General features: G+C 38.8%; 1 protein-coding gene across 1 annotated transcript in view; it reads right to left on the bottom strand.

Annotated features, from left to right (window-relative positions):
* The window catches only part of PEX3 (peroxisomal biogenesis factor 3), a 32,115-nt gene extending 15,781 nt beyond the window's left edge, over positions 1-16,334 (bottom strand). The window contains exons 1-3 of the mRNA XM_004011388.6: positions 16,039-16,334; positions 7,173-7,304; positions 1,934-2,015 (exon numbers count right to left, since the gene is read on the bottom strand). Of these exons, the coding sequence (XP_004011437.1) occupies positions 1,934-2,015; positions 7,173-7,304; positions 16,039-16,111 (287 nt within the window). The 5' untranslated portion in view covers positions 16,112-16,334. The remainder of the gene's footprint in view (positions 1-1,933; positions 2,016-7,172; positions 7,305-16,038) is intronic.
* Positions 16,335-16,376: the final 42 nt, after the last annotated feature.

The following is a 16,376-nucleotide window of genomic DNA, read 5'->3' as shown; positions in this document are numbered from 1 at the left end:
TATGTTTAATCACCAAGAAAGAAGGCCACTGTGTTTGTTGCTACTTACTGTGTTTGTTGCTACTGATATGCTGCTTTTAATACAGTGTATTCACTTATTTCATTTGTCTTGTCTCCCCAATAAGACTAAAATTTAAGGCAATTAAAGCCTATTTTTGTATCTCTTCCTTATGTGCATACAGGTAATTAAGTATTTATTTTACTGGGAGCAATCTGCTTGTATGCTTCTTCTTTATATAACTGTATGAACTAATTTATAAATTAAACCCTACATCCATAAGTAGTAAAAGTGTGTCAATCTCTAAGAAATCACGAAGTTAGGAAAAAAATTTGTGTTGTTAGCATTATACTTCAATCAGATTTAAAAATCTGATCAATTGGTTGAAGGAGAGAACATCCAGGTTCTACCTTCTCTAAAATAGTTATCTCTAGGAACTGTTAGCAAGATGTTGATGAGCAGAATTGTAACTGCGTGGACTATGGACAGTCAATAATATGTACTTAATTGCACTATTGCAAAATGGGTGTATTATCCAGGTACTCACACTTTTTGGGGGGGAAACATTTTCTTTTATTGTTATTTGATTTTTAAACTTTGTTTTAACCCTTTAAAAACTGCTTATGAAACAATTTGCCTTAAATCCATTCCAAGCTGTGTATGTTTTCCAATTAAAAAATTACAGTTTACACTCTCCAAAAACACTACACAAATCTGTTGTATACAAACCCATTTGTGTGCCTGAGTACACAAATCCATTGTTATTTTGGAAGGTATGACTTGATTATAGAAAATGTTTTCAAAGGAACTTTCCAGCTTGCTGTGTCCTCTGCATGAACACTAAATTCCTATTTGCAAAGTGCAGATGATAGATACTATCTGCCTCACAAGGATATTGTGGAAATTAGCTGGGAGTAATGTATCCAGCACTGTGCCTGGCACAGAGAGACACTCCAGAAAGAGCACCTTCTATCCCCTGCCTATTGGAGGATGGTTACAAGGCAGGTGAATATTTTTCGCTAAGGCTCCAATGATTAAAATACATTCAAGTGAAACCTTTCCCCACTCCTCGCCCCTACCCTCTTCTTGTCCATTAAGGGAAGAAGCATTTCCTTCTGGAAATCTTTTTAAATTAACACAGCATCACACTAAATTACAGTATTCCAATACACACTACGGGTTTCCCAGGTGGCTCAGTGGTAATCTGCCTGCCAATGCAGGAGACATGGGTTTGATCCCTGGATCAGGCAGATTCATGGAGAAGGACATGGCAACTCACTCCAGTATTCTTGTCCAGGAAGTCCCATAGACAGGGGAGCCTGGTGGACTACAGTCATGTGGTTGCAAAAAAAGTCAGATACAACTTAGCAACTAAACAAAAATAATACATATTATCCTCCATATATAAGGGCCTGAAACAGTGTACACAGTACACTGTCTTGGTATGATAAATCATTATCATACGTTCATGTTTTATTTGTACTTCATCTTATTAATCATATAAAATGTAAGTTCATATGCCGTATTTATTTAAAATGTATGTTCACATGCTTTATCTATTACACCACAAACTCTTTAAGAGACACAACATTTAACGTAACTGGCAGCTTCACAACATCTGGTTCAGCAGCACATTCAATAAGTACTCAAAATTATATTTCTGAATAAATATCAAACTGACAGAAGACCTCTTCACATGAAAACCAGAATACACACAAATACTGTCACCCTAAATACTTTGCACATCAAGGTAGAGCATAAACAAATGGACAAAGTATGAATTCAATGATATTGTTAGTAAATATTTTTTTCTAAGTGTGTCTATTTATCTTACACTTTAATTAGACAGGAAAACAAGGAAATTAAAGACTTTTGAAAAGTATTTCAGGTACAGTCTATAAACTCTCAGCGTGCTGCACAATTAACTTGTGTTTACCTGGTTTTCAGCAGAGCTGTAAGGCTCTCAGAGTTGAGTTGCTGCATCAAGGCCTCTCTCAGTGTTGGGAGCATGGACAGCACTGTAATACAAACAGAAAATTAGAAAGTTCATGAGTGACAGGACTGCCTTCACCGAGAAACGCACACTGTTTGGGGCTACATGACAGAACTGGCAAATAATGAGTGTCAGGAGGGAAGGTGGAGGCTGGAGTTTTCAACGAAATTTTTAATAATAAAAACTAGTTACATACTAATAAATCACTTACCTGCTCACATGAAGCAAAATTATGCACATATCTATTATGATCACAAGTACATATAGAAGAAAAAATGGGAAGAATTAATTCCCAAATCTTAACAGTGTTGGTCTTTGACCTATGGACTATGGATAATTCTTTATTTTTGCAGATCTTTAAAAAAAAATGTTTATTTCTGATTTAATAAAATGATCTTTTATCTTTAGCTTTTGCTTCACATTTTGTTTCTAATTTTAGAAAACATTTAGTTATTAAAATTACTACACAGCAGTGGGCTTCCCTGGTAGCTCAGTTGGTAAAGAATCTGCCTGCAATGTAGGAGAGTGCTTGCAATGCAGGTGACCTGAGTTCGATCCCTGGGTCAGGAAGATCTCCTGCAGAAGGAAATGTCAACCCACTCCAGTATTCTTGCCTGGAAAATCCCATGGACAGAGGAGACTGGCGGGCTACAGCCAGTCCATGGGGTCACAAGAGTCAGACGTGACTTAGTGACTGAACCACCAACCCCCACCACAAAGAGTAGGCATTTGTTATAACCTAGACAAAAGCGCATCGGGCTATTAATAGAAACTCAGAACTGCTGAGCTGTGGTTTTGGTTTTGACAATGGCTACTGCCTGTAACTTCATAATACCAATATGAAGATAAAATAAGATGTAATACTCAATGAAAAGAGACTGCATGTAATTTATGAAAGTTTATTTATGGCTCTAAGCATCGTGTAAGAAATGTTGTAGAAGTGTGAACACATAAATTTAAAGTGGATGTCTAACACTAAAGAAGCAATGATAACAGTATAAAAAAATATCAGAGATTACAAATGCCATATTCTAACAGGGAAAACTTTAGTGTATGATTTGTACTTCTTGACTAGGCAGGACATTAACTATGAAATCCATGTTAATTTTTTTCTGTAGGAAGTTCAGCTTCTGGCCTACTCCAATCCTTTACTTCAGCGCAGCACTGTGTTGCTTCAGCATATTTCCTCAAGGTCCATGATTAAATCACCTAAGTTACTGAGACCACTAGCAATAGCAGGAGCTCAGAGTCAATGTAAAATGTGGTTTCTTAGTGTCCATGATATATATATCTATCCTAAGCATGATATTTTATCCTACCAAGAAAAAGTACTGCTAGAGTCCTACATTTAGGAAATGCGGTTAGTAGCAAACTTTAAAAATTATGTGGTATGATGACATGATTTAAGAAAAATCTCTTCAGTAACTCTCTTATCTCAGGAGAGATAAGAGCTCCTGACTTTCCACTTGAGCATATTCAACTATAAAGACAAGGCTATTCTTCTCTTCCAGCCATCTGTACTAACACTGAACAAATATGTTTCTGTATTGAGTTGAATACAGCTTTCATGTCTTGTTTTAGCCATCCAGCCTCCATGATAAACTCCCCTAGTGCAACCACAAATCATTTAACCCCATGCCTCAGTTTCCTCATCTGTTAACTGAGGTGACAGTGGATCTACCTTACAGAACTGTTGTAAGGGTGAAGGATAAAAGGCATTTACAACACTGCTTCTTTACACGTGGAAATGCTCAGCAACTGTTAGCTCTTTGTAATATTATACTTATTTGGCTTCTGGCACATTCCGGTTTGTATCTTCTCAACATGTGAGAGGCAGAAAGGGACTTGTGCTCTGACTACCACAGAGCATGTTATAACCACCTTTGAGCTGAACAGACTTTACTCCTGTAGTCTAAGATTAAATCAGTATTTCCAGAAGTCATATCCTACTCTGCTCATAATAAGCTTATGCTCACCTAGAATTCCCACTCTTTTCCCATACATCCTGCTTCTAAGCAAGTGTGGATAATCCTGACTCAGTACAATTGACTTTTAATGCAGAACAATTCTTTTATCCCAGTCTATCACTTAAATGGGACTAGACTATTCTGTATTCCAAAACTTCATTTGTAGTGTCAGTTACACATCCAAGCATTGTGTCATGTGTAAATTTAATAGGCATTCTTTCCAAATCTTTAATAAAAATCATGAACATGATAAAGTCAATGGGCAGGGTACAGAGGCATTCCACTAGATGCTATCTTTCAAACTAGGACCAACTTCTTATGTTAAAAACCTATTTACCTAAAAGCACTAAATTTTTCTAGCAGGTTCGTTACCTCTTACTCAAAAGAATAGAACCTTAATTAAACGATTTGTAACCCCATTATCAATATACATCAGAAAGCTAATTTGGAAATTTTTTCAGTGAACCTATATTTTGGCTTTTAGCACCATATTTTAGTTTTAACTGCCTTATATCAGCTATTTATTCATCTGACGGGTGTGATGGTCATGGAAATGTGCTACCCACACATTTTCTGCTGGGAGGAGCCATAACTGACTGACAGCTCTAGCTGCCACGTCTCTGGATCTGAACTGCTCCCAGACGGGGACAGTCACTTAGTGAGGATACAAAAACAGGCCCACTTCTGAGGGGCTCCTCTACCAGAACTCTTAGGCTTCAGGACTCCCGACTGGCCTGCCAAGATTTCTTAGAACTGTGCTGTTGTCAGAGTCTCTTCTTACCCAGCCTTCCTTCCTTTGCCCGTTCTAGTCACAGCATCACACCTGCACCGTGGGCTGAAGGCTCTCCTTGGTAGCTTCTGCTCCCTGCCTTTCATTCTGCAGGGGTGTCCTCCCAATCAGTCTCCCTTACATCTAACTGCATTTGAGCTGTGCTTCTCAGAGCACTTACATTGACATAAGGGTCCACGTTAAACTGAGATGTATTTTCAGACCCCAGAAGTTAGCTTTTCCCAGTTTTTAAAAATTCGAGTAATAACTAGAAATGAACTATTCTTAAATTAGTCATTACCAGTGGAGAGAGGGAAGGGGAGGAGGGACATTATAACAGTGGTGGGGGGGAAGGGTTATTATGGGATTATATGAAATTATGTGTGTGAAACTTCTGAAAATTGTAAAGCACTATAGAATTTAAAGAATCTCTCATTCAAGAGATGAGATTTTTTTTTTCCTTAAAAAAACAGGAAAGGAAAAATGGACCATTCTTATTCTCTAAAAATTCATTAAAATGCCCTTGGTAGTACCATTATGTTGAAAACTAAATACTGATTCAAAGAAATACATAATTTTCAAAAAGTTGTTCATTACTGAGCATTTATTACATATCAAGTAGTTTATATAAATTATCTCATCACTTCCTCATAAAATATTTATGAAGTACGTTTTATGATGATCATTTTATAGAGAAAGAACTACATTTAGATTTGCCCAAAGACACACAGACATCACAAGCAAAACTAGGAATGGAACCAGAACTGCCTCCACCTTGAAACTGTGCTCTTACTTATTGTACCTTATCTGAGTTGCCATTTTATATAGCATTTGTGATTAATTTTTTCTTTATAGACTGAAGTATTATTATTTCAAACATTAAAAACCATACTATAGCCACAACTAAATGTGTTTCTTAACCTTCTTAATTCCAGTCTCTTTATCTGTCAAATAAGACTAAACTAAAAATAAAGTTCTTCCAACCTTGAAAAAAAATTCTACTTTTAAAATTGAACAAAAAGAACCTACCTTTATAAATTTTTTTCTAAATTAGTTGTTCTTGAAAGAAATGGAAGGATTAAACTTTAAACAACAAAAAAAGGAAAACAAGTTTGACATGGATTTGAGGATTAATTCTTCAAACAGTTAAGAAAAATATATCACAACACCTTGCCTTCTTCAAATACGGGCAGCTGATTTTGTCACAGCATCCTTCCAGGAGGTTTCTAGCTCTGGAGATTAAACTATTCCCATTGATTCACCCTGGCTGAATGTATACTACTGTGCTAGACTGACAGTTCTGCAGGTGCCTCTGTAATTGTAAGACACTTAGGAGTCTTGACTATGGCCGACATGGCCAGAGGGCATCAGGGCACTTCTGCAACCTCATCTCCTATCACACTTCTTCCATTGCTCATGCTAGTCTAGCTATATAGCCTTTCTGCTGTTTCTCAAATATGAGAATAGCCAAGCTTGTTTCTGGAGAAGGCAATGGCACCCCACTCCAGTACTCTTGCCTGGAAAATCCCATGGATGGAGGAGCCTGGTAGGCTGCAGTCCATGGGGTCGCTAAGAGTCGGACACAGCTGAGCGACTTCACTTTCACTTTTCACGCACTGGAGAAGGAAATGGCAAGCCACTCCAGTACTCTTGCCTGGAGAATCCCAGGGACAGGGGAGCCTGGTGGGCTGCTGTCTATGGGGTCGCACAGAGTCGGACACGACTGAAGTGACTTAGCAAGCTTGTTTCCACCTCAGGCATTCTGCAGGGCTCTTTCCATTGTCCTACTTAACTTCTCCTTAGAGGTAAAGATTCTATTGGCTGCCCTACCTTAAAGAGCACCCCCACCCCTCACACAGCTCATTCTCCTTATAAACAGTTACCACTGCTTAAAGCTATTTACCTGGTGTTTATCATCATTTTCTCCCACTAGCATATAAACGGGTTTCCCTGGTGGCTCAGATGGTATGGTAAAGTGTCTGCTTGCAATGCAGGCGACCCAGGTTCAATGCCTGGCTCGGGAAGACCCCCTGGAGAAGGAAATGGCAACCCACTCCAGTACTCTTGCCTGGAAAATTCCATGGACAGAGGAGCCTTGTAGGCTACAGTCCATGGGGTCGCAGAGTCGGACACGACTGAGCAACTTCACCTCACTTCAGCATATAAACTCTGAATGTCAGGTCTTTTTTTCTTCAGTTGCTCACCTTATGCTTCCCCAGTATTTGCTGGATGAATAAAGAAAATGAAAAAACTACCATTTATCTTGCATTATTAATTTACATTGATTTTTAGAATCCACAGTAAATTATGTATTTCAGTTAAATCATGGAAACACTTGCTAGATTTGTCATTTTTGCCTTTTCCTCTAACTTTGCTCCTGGAGATATGTAAATTAATATAAATCATCAAGCAACTTTACACATGTATAAATATTTCTCTGTCTTACCTGTCATATTGCAAGTCCTCTGGTTGCTTTCAAAATGATACTGTCGTCGTGCTTGGGCAATGTATTCTGCAGCCTCCCTTTCTTGTATTTCTCTGATTTTCTTCTGTCCATATTTCCCCAGGATATATACTCCTAAAATTATTTTCAAAAACAAGTTATTATACTAATCCAGTTTATTAGAGTATTAAAAATTCCAAATGGTATTTTTAACCCAAGTTTTCCAAATACAGGGCGTATATCAGTGAAAAGCTAAAAATCGCAACTTTTAAAAACCTAAAGAATAATATACGAATTGCAACCTAAAGAAAAAGAAAAGGAGATTGGCATTTTAAAAGTCAATGGCAGATGGGTACATAGAGATGACTGTGTGAAGAAACAGAAAGGAATTAAGTCTACAAAGTCAGGCGATGCCTTTAATAGTGAACTGGAGATATTCTAAGTGTCCAACAAAAGGGAACTGTTTAAATGCATTATGGCCTAGCCATACAATGGAATCTTACAGCTATTAAAAACCACATTGCTAAACAGTTCATGACTCAAGGAAATAACCATGTTATATAGTTAGACAATAAAATAAGATACTGAAAGTTTTGCTTTTTAATGTAAGTAGATATACATGTAACAGATGGATTTTAGTTTCTAACAGATATTAAACAATGATCACTGCTGAAGAGTGGGATAGTGTGTGATTTTTTTCTCCTTCTGCTTGCTTCTCTATGGTTTCCACATTTTCTTCAATCAAAATATAGTATTTTTAAAAATATAAGAAAAAATTTTAAAGGAAGACTAAAAGAAAGGTAGGTAGTCAGGCAGACATGGAAAACTAGAAACTCAGGTGAAAAAGGGAGGGGGAAGAGGGTACAGAAATTCCTAACTTATAATAGTATAAAAATATAGGTGGGGTTGTGTGCCTGTAATATACTTTAACACATTTTAGTATAGACAGTGTAACATAAATGGGCACATTTTGGTCATACCCTGTGGGCAATCAATTGTCCTGGCTGGTAAAATGAACACTCTGGCATGGTTAGTTAGCATTTGATCAAAAGCCACATTTCAAGGTGTAAGTATGTAAACTAACTTTTACCAAGCACAATAAATATCAGAAATGGCTTTTTACAGATTAAATGTTTAAGAAACTGGGTAGCTAAAACATTTTAGTAATAGTAATATTCATTTGAACAAGAATACACTAACCTCGAAGGCAATGGCAACCCACTCCAGTACTCTTGCCTGGCAAATCCCATGGATGGAGGAGCCTGGTAGGCTGCAGTCCATGGGGTCGCTGGGAGTCAGACACGACTGAGCGACTTCACTTTCACTTTTCACTTTCATGCATTGGAGAAGGAAACGGCAACCCACTCCAGTGTTCTTGCCTGGAGAATCCCAGGGATGGGGGAGCCTGCTGTCTATGGGGTCGCACAGAGTCGGACACGACTGAAGCGACTTAGCAGTAGCAGCAGCAGCAAGTCCTTCACCTTTTAGGAATAGATAGTTCAAAGGATTCTTAGACAAGAGAGTTAACCAAAAGGCCAACAGAATCCTACATCGAGAATATTGTTGCCTTTGCTTCCAGGAAATCTTTTATGTGTGGTTCTGTTGCTGCACCAAGAAAGGACACTGGGATTTCAATGAATTTACAGAATAAGTAATGATACTGTTTTAATCTATGCTTGCTAACAGATGTTTTAATGTGTGCTAAATTTGTTTCATAATAACTTGGCAACAAGGTTGTAGGAAGGAACTAATCCTCACCTTCCTCCAACTGTCTGTAGCCTTCAATATGACAAGGAGAATATAAGGATTGTATGTGAGCTCAATAAATGGATTTGATCTGTTTGTCATCAGTGGGGAAAATAGTCCTCTAGGAACATCAAAGTAAATACATATCCTGAATTATTTTCACTCATGTAAGCAATACAGATGAACTGATATGTTATATATCTTAAAAGTCATAGTTCAGTGAAAGAGCATGTGCTACAAATAATTAGAAACAAAGTGTGACTGCTTTTGTTTGTATACAAATAAATGTATTATACTCATCTGTAAAGAATAAATAAAAACTCACATAAATGGCTCCGGAGCTACCCTTCTCATAATCCAGCCTCAATACACTAATAACAGTGCCATAATACTAACAGAATGAAGAAACTGACTTACGTTTCACAAAGTAACTGTTTGACAGGCAACTCTTACATAACAACTTCTCAGTGAATTGCTTTTATTTGCCTGATGGCTAAAAATTTTGTGTAAAATTATTATTCCTCAAACAACAATAGTGTAAAATGAAATGCTGCAATGACACCCCTTGAATAGTTAAGAATTTTCTAGAGTAACAATAAATTTGATTGGTCTATGTGCTTTCCTGAGGAGGAGGTCCACTGCTTTCATTAAATTTTCAAGAGTGTCTGATAAAAGTACTTTAGGGACTACAGTTGACCTTTCAACATCTCCAGGGTTAGCAGTGCAGAACACTCCCTCCAGCAGTGGAAAATCTGCATGCAACTTTACAGCGGGCCCCCTGCACAGTTCTGCGCCCTTGGATTCAACCAGCTGAGGATCTGCAGTGCTGCAGTATTTACTGAAAAAAGTCTGCATGTAAGTGGCCTGCCTGCGTGCATGCATGTTCACTCACTTCAGCTGTGTTTGGCACTTTACAACCCCATGGACCGTAGCCCACCAGGCTCCTCTGTCCATGGGATTCTTCCAGCAAGAATATCAGAGTGGGTTGCCATTTCCTTCTCCAGGGGATCTTCCCAGCCTAAGGACTGATCCGGTGTCTCCTGCATTGCAGGAGGATTCTTTACCGCTGAGCAACCAGGGACGCTCCCTATAAATGGTCTAGCACAGTTCAAACCTGTACTGTTCAAGCTCAACTAACTGTATTGTCTATTCGGTAACTAGTATATGGTTACTAAAGCTAAAAGAATAAATTATTATGGATTGAAGAGTGTCCTACCCCAAATTAACATGTTGAAGCCCCAGTATTTCAGGAAATAACATTATTTGGAGATGGGATCTTTGTAGCCATAATCAAGTTAAAAGGTCATTAGATGGGCCTGATCCAGTATGACTGCTGTTCTTATGAAAAAGGGGAAGTTTGGACACAGACGTGTAGGGGGAAGATGACATGAAGACACAGGGAGGAGAGAGTTATCTACTAGCCAAGGAGAGGGGCCTGAAACAGATCCTTCTCTCATAGCCCTTAGATGGAATAAATTCTGACCTCCAGTGCTGTGAGACAATAAGTTTATCTTGCTTAAGCCACTCAGTATGTGGTACTCTGTTACGGCAGCCCTAGCAAACTAGCACGCGGTGTTAGCGTAAAATTCTATAATCCATTCTTTTCCTTGAATTAGCACTGAAGTAAGTTTCTACACAAGGACTAATTTATCCAGCTTCTCATTCTCAAAATTCATAACTTCTGGGGTTTTTTTTGGGTCAGATTTGACTCCCTAGGGAAATAAGAATGAAGGCAGAGAATTCATTGCCTAAAATATGGAGCTCAGGATCTATACACCTGACTTGCTGCTTGAATTCTGGTCTACTAGCCAGAATTCTGGTCTGAAAGAGAACAGACACTGAGAGCTGAGGCATCAACTAGGTAGGAAACTTTATCCAGCTTCTCATTCTCAAAATTCATAACTTCTGGGGTTTTTTGGGTCAGATTTGACTCCCTAGGGAAATAAGAATGAAGGCAGAGAATTCATTGCCTAAAACATGGAGCTCAGGATCTATACACCTGACTTGCTGCTTGAATTCTGGTCTACTAGCTTGAATTCTGGTCTGAAAGAGAACAGACACTAAGAGCTGAGGCATCAACTAGGTAGGAAACTTTTAAGCATGTCCCATCTTTCTGGGTTTAAATTTCTTCCTAAAAATGAAAGGTTGGGATTATAGGAGCTTTAAAACTTCTTCTTTAGTTATAACTTAGTTATAAATAATGAAAATTCATTAAATATCTCAAAAAATAAATGTAAAATGTTTTGAGGTTTCCTTTCAGAATATGGATGGCAGAGCAAAATGTCTTCTAGTCTTTCTATATCATGAAGTGAAGTGAAAGTCTCTCAGTTGTGTCTGACTCTTTTGTGATCCCGTGGACTATACAGTCCATGGAACTCTCCAGGCAAGAATAATACTGGAGTGGGTAGCCTTTCCCTTCTCCAGGGGATCTTCCTAATCCAGGGATTGAACCCAGGTCTCCCGCAATACAGGCAGATTCCTTACCAGCTAAGTCACAAGGGAAGCCCTTCTATATCATAAACTTGGTTTTCTAAAATCATTGTTTAGTATCTTCATGGATGAAAATTCTGCAATATAACTATTTTATTAGGTTAATAATTTCTATAAGAGTCTGAAAATAATCTGTTAACTTTACTCCCATCCAAAAGACCACCAAATCCTGCTATTGATTCTTTTCAGAAATAGTTTCTAAATTTTGCCACTTCAGTCCACCCTTTTACCATTATTTTCATTCAGACCCAATTATTAATGCTCTTGAACTGGTTTAACAGTTTCCTAATTCTCCTCTTTTGTTTCTGGTCTCCTTTTCAATCCAGGTTTTATAGGCAAAGTGATTTTCTAAAAGTTAAATCTGACTACTCAATTTGTCTTATATGTTTTGTCTTATATGATGATGCATCCCCACTATATAACGTTGGTACACAATTGACACTCAATACATATTTGCTGCTGAACATCCCCTTTCCCGTGTTTCCTTCTCCTTTGTAGCTGTGATTCCAGCTGATTCTTCAGTGGGGCTTGCTGAACACGACTCTCTCTCTATGCTGGGTCTCTATGGAGGGTCTCTATGCAAGACCCTCCTCTACCATGGTACTCTGATACAACGATTGCACTACTTTTGTTTATTTCCATTTCTGCTTTCTGGATGCACCGTGAGTTCCTCAAAGTCAAGAACTGAGTCTTATTTCTCTGTGTCACCTGAGTCGAAAACAGTGAGGTTAGTCACTCTCATTCAAATGTTTGTTGAATGAATGGATGAATAAATGAAAAACTAAAGAGACCAAGACATTATAGGGATTAAGATATAAATTATAAATCAATGCTCTGAGATTTTTATACATCAGCAAGTGAATACATATGAATTTGGCCATTCTCTGCAACACTTTTGCTAGCATTAAAGAGAAAAAAGAGAAAGTGTTATTCGCTCAGGCGTGTCTGACTCTTTGGGTTCCCATGGACTGTAGCCCACCAAGCTCCTCTATGAGATTTCCAGGCAAGAACACTGGGGTGGGTTGCCATTTCCTTCTCCAGGGCATTTTCCCAATCCAGGGATCAAACCTACGTCTCCTGTGTCTCCTGCACTACAGGCAGATTCTTTATTGTCTGAGTCACCTAGCACAGAGGTTCTCAAAGTGTGGCCTGGGCACTCCTGCAGGTGTACAATAACCTTTTAGGGCATCTGTGAGTAAAAATTATTTCTGTAATAACACAAATGCTCTTTGCCTTTTTCATTCTCATTCTCGTATGAGTGAGTGTACAGTGGAGTTTTCTAAAGACTACATTGCAGGTGCGTATTGCAGCTGGCTAAATGTGGAAAGAGATATAAGCCAGACAGTAAAGAGATCTGTAAAAATGTAAAACAATGCTACTTTTCTCACTTGTTTCCTGAAAATAATATTTACATTAATATTTGATATTTACTACTGGCATTTTAAAATAATTACTATTTCAAAAATACTCTGGTTTTAATTTTTAATATGAAACAATTATTATTAGACATAAACTTTACAGAGGTCTTTAGAGTCCTTAATTTTTAAAAGTGTAAAGGAGACCTCAGGCCCAAAAGTTTGAGAACCATTGTTCTAGTCTTAAAACTGATCAAACTGTACGACTTTGTCTAAAGCAGTTAGTCATCCAAATTCCTACTTAAGAAGGCCCATAACTCAAAGTTTTTAACTGAGGTGTTTTTTTTTCCCCCATCATTGGATGGACAAGTGTTTTGGGCAGAAATGTTGATATCTTACCTAAGTTGCAAGTCTATCAAAATGTGCCACTTCTTCCATGAAGCCTTTTCCTAATTATTTTTTTCCCAACTGCACATGCTATTTGCCAGTTTTATATGTATATCATTTTCTCAGCTCTTATCGTTTTGCATACCTATTGCTATGGTTTGAATGTTTGTAATCTCCTCTACATTCATCTGCAGAAATTCTAAGGCCCTATTCCATGGTGTTAGGGGGATGGAGTCTTGGGAAGTGCTTAGGGCATGGGTGTGTAGCCCTCAAGAATGAGATTAATGTTCTTATTCAAGGGACTTCACTAAGATCCCTAGACCCTTTTGCTATGTGAGGATTTAACTCAGGAGCAGGCCCTCACCAAGCCATGTCTGCCCCCTGATCTTAGACTTCCAGGCTCCAGAACTGTCAGAAATAAATTTGTTATTTATAAGCCACTCAGTCTGTGGTTATTTTGTTATACCAGCTGGAACAAACTAAGTCATTTGTTTTCATTCCTCTCAGACCATAAAGTTCATGAAGACAGAATGGCACAGAGTAGAAAGAGAATGTGCTCTGGATCTAACACATTGGGGTTTGAGTTCTAGCTTCCCGGTTACGAACTCTGGGATCCTTGGCAAGTTTCTTAAATTCTTAGCAGGCTGGTTCCCATATTTTTGAATGCAGATAACAATAGCTATCTTGTCATCATCCCCACTCAACAGAAGAACTTAATATAGGGCCCACTGGGCACCCCCAAAATGGTAGCTATTACTATTAAAAATCTCTGTGAATCTTTTATTTCCAATTATATTATTTTCAACACTATGGTGGTGGTTTAGTCAGTAAATCCTGTCCGACTCTTGCAACCCCATGGACTGCAGTCTACCAGGCTCCTCAGTCCATGGGATTCTCCAGACAAGAATACTGGAGTGGGTTGCCATTTCCTTCTCCAGGGGATCTTCCTAACCCAGGGATCAAACCCGCATCTCCTGAATTGCAGGCAGATCTTTACTGACCGAGCTACCAGGGAAACCTTTCAACACTATAGGCAAGGGATAAATGTTTCTCAAAGTAGACTGATATGTACCATGTTATAAGACCTATCCCTTGAAGAAGAAAGACTATGAGGCTCAAAGAAATGCCAGTCACGGTCATCTACTCTCTTCTTCCTTTTAAACTGAGATCCTTTTTTGCTATAAAATACTAGGATTACTTTCTTTTCCTGTTCCTCTGAACTCTTCCCCCGCCCCTCACCCTCTTCTTTCTCTTTCCTCTTAATCTGTACCTGTAAAGCTCTCAACAGATTTTTTGAAAAAAAAAAAAAAAAAAGTATATCTCTTAAATGTACTCTTTTGCTTCCCTTATGATTATTTCTAATACACCGTTAGGTTGTTCCACAAATCTGAAGAAGTATGCTATTTTTCTTTCTTTCAGTCGTGGCAAAAATATTCTATTTATACTTCTTCCATCACACACAAATCATTAGCTTCTACAAATAAAGTGGACTCAGTAGTTTTGGCACAGTTTAAATATACATTAGATATCAGTGGATAAAAACACTGAAAAATATTTTTATCTGCAAAGAATTTTTCAAATGCCATAAAAATTTATACTTGATCATTACTGAGTTGTTGTGATAGACCTCAGAGAAAAGGAAAACACTCTCCTTGATTCATTAACAAGAAGCCTGTTTCAAATTTTCAAGAATCAACAGAGCTGAATTACTAAGAGTACTGTCAATTTCAAATTGTTTGGGAGCCATAAAATATAATCAATAGTAAGAGAAAAACAACCAAATTCTTTGGGAAACTGCTGCTTTTGCCTTTGACTACTTTTGTAACCAAAGTATGTAGTTAGTGACAATATTTCTCAAAAAACCCAAATGCTAAAAATTCCCTCTTCACATTCCTGCATTTCTTTCTCCTGTATCACCCAAAACATTTTCTTCTTTCCTTCAGGTCTCCTCTCATTAGGACATGACTGTCTTATGAGGAAAAGGCTCTCAAGATTGTTATCTAATCTGTTTCTAAATCTCCTCTCAGCCTGGGTAACTTAATTATGTGAATTAGGTGGGAATTCATCCCAGTCTTGAAGATCCTGCTCGCCCAGCATCCTGCAAGTACTTTCTTACTACCTAGTTTACTACACAGTTTGTATTCTAAAAGAGCAGGAACAGAGCTAAAATATTGATCTGTGTTTTTTTTGTCTAGCATATACCTTCTAGCACAGTCCTTCAATACAACTGTGCTGTTTTCAAAAAATTCGAATTAACTTTAAACAAGATTCGAAGTGCAAGCTTTAGTTTACTCTCCTCGAATATTGTGAAACTTCTGCGAAGGATGAATGCCAAATCAAGTCCTGGGAGTGGCAAATAGAAACGAAGAATCTCATGGGAAAACAAGAGAAGAGAATAAGAAAAAAATGTGGAAGAGAACGTGTCTTGAAACAGAAGAAAAATAAGAGAGAGAGAGAAAAGAACCCAAGAAACAAACAACCGCCCCCTCTCCCCCCGCCACCGCCCAAACACGGAGGTGGGTTATCCTAAAGGCAGTGAGAAAAAGGCGAAAAACAGAGTAAGGGGCAGTACCAGGGCAAAGGGCACACATTTCACAATTGCAGAGATGTAAAGAGCCTTGGAGAAGGAAATGGCAACCCACTCCAGTACTCTTGCCTGGAAAACCCCCATGGATGGAGGAGCCTGGTAGGCTACAGTCCATGGGGTCGCAAAGAATCGGACACGACTGAGCGACACTTTCTTTAAAGAACCCTGGAGGTTTTGCACCCCATCCCCCGTCTCATGGTTGATCGAATCCTGAGCTGTGGTTCTCCGCCTCTATTTTAGAAGACAGACACCCCTCTCCCACCCTCTTCTTCCAATGCGCCTTGCCAAGAACGCTGTCACCCACCTCCAAGGACCGTGCCCAAGAAGATGCATTTCTTTTTGTGACGTTTCAGAAAATTCCACGTAGATCTAAGCATTTTCAGGCCCCCGGGGCGGCTTCTAGAGGGAAGGGATGATGGTCCACCAGGATACCCTTTCTTTGTCGCCTGGCACGGACGACCCGGCTGGACGGCCGTCGTCCCGCTCGGTGCTCTCCAGAAATCACAAAGGCGACTTTCCGCAGACACTGTCACCGGAGCGGGAAGGGGGCGTGGACTATAGCTGAGCAGTTGCCCTTTTCTGTTGCAGCCGCAGCTCACTGGTCCGGGGCGCCCAGGTCCGTCCAGAATTTGCTCCCGAGTA

Source organism: Ovis aries, chromosome 8 (assembly GCF_016772045.2).
Source record: "Ovis aries strain OAR_USU_Benz2616 breed Rambouillet chromosome 8, ARS-UI_Ramb_v3.0, whole genome shotgun sequence".
NCBI classification, from domain to species: Eukaryota; Metazoa; Chordata; class Mammalia; order Artiodactyla; family Bovidae; genus Ovis; species Ovis aries.
Note: the sequence above shows the minus strand (reverse complement) of the source record. Positions and strands in the feature narration are given on the sequence as shown.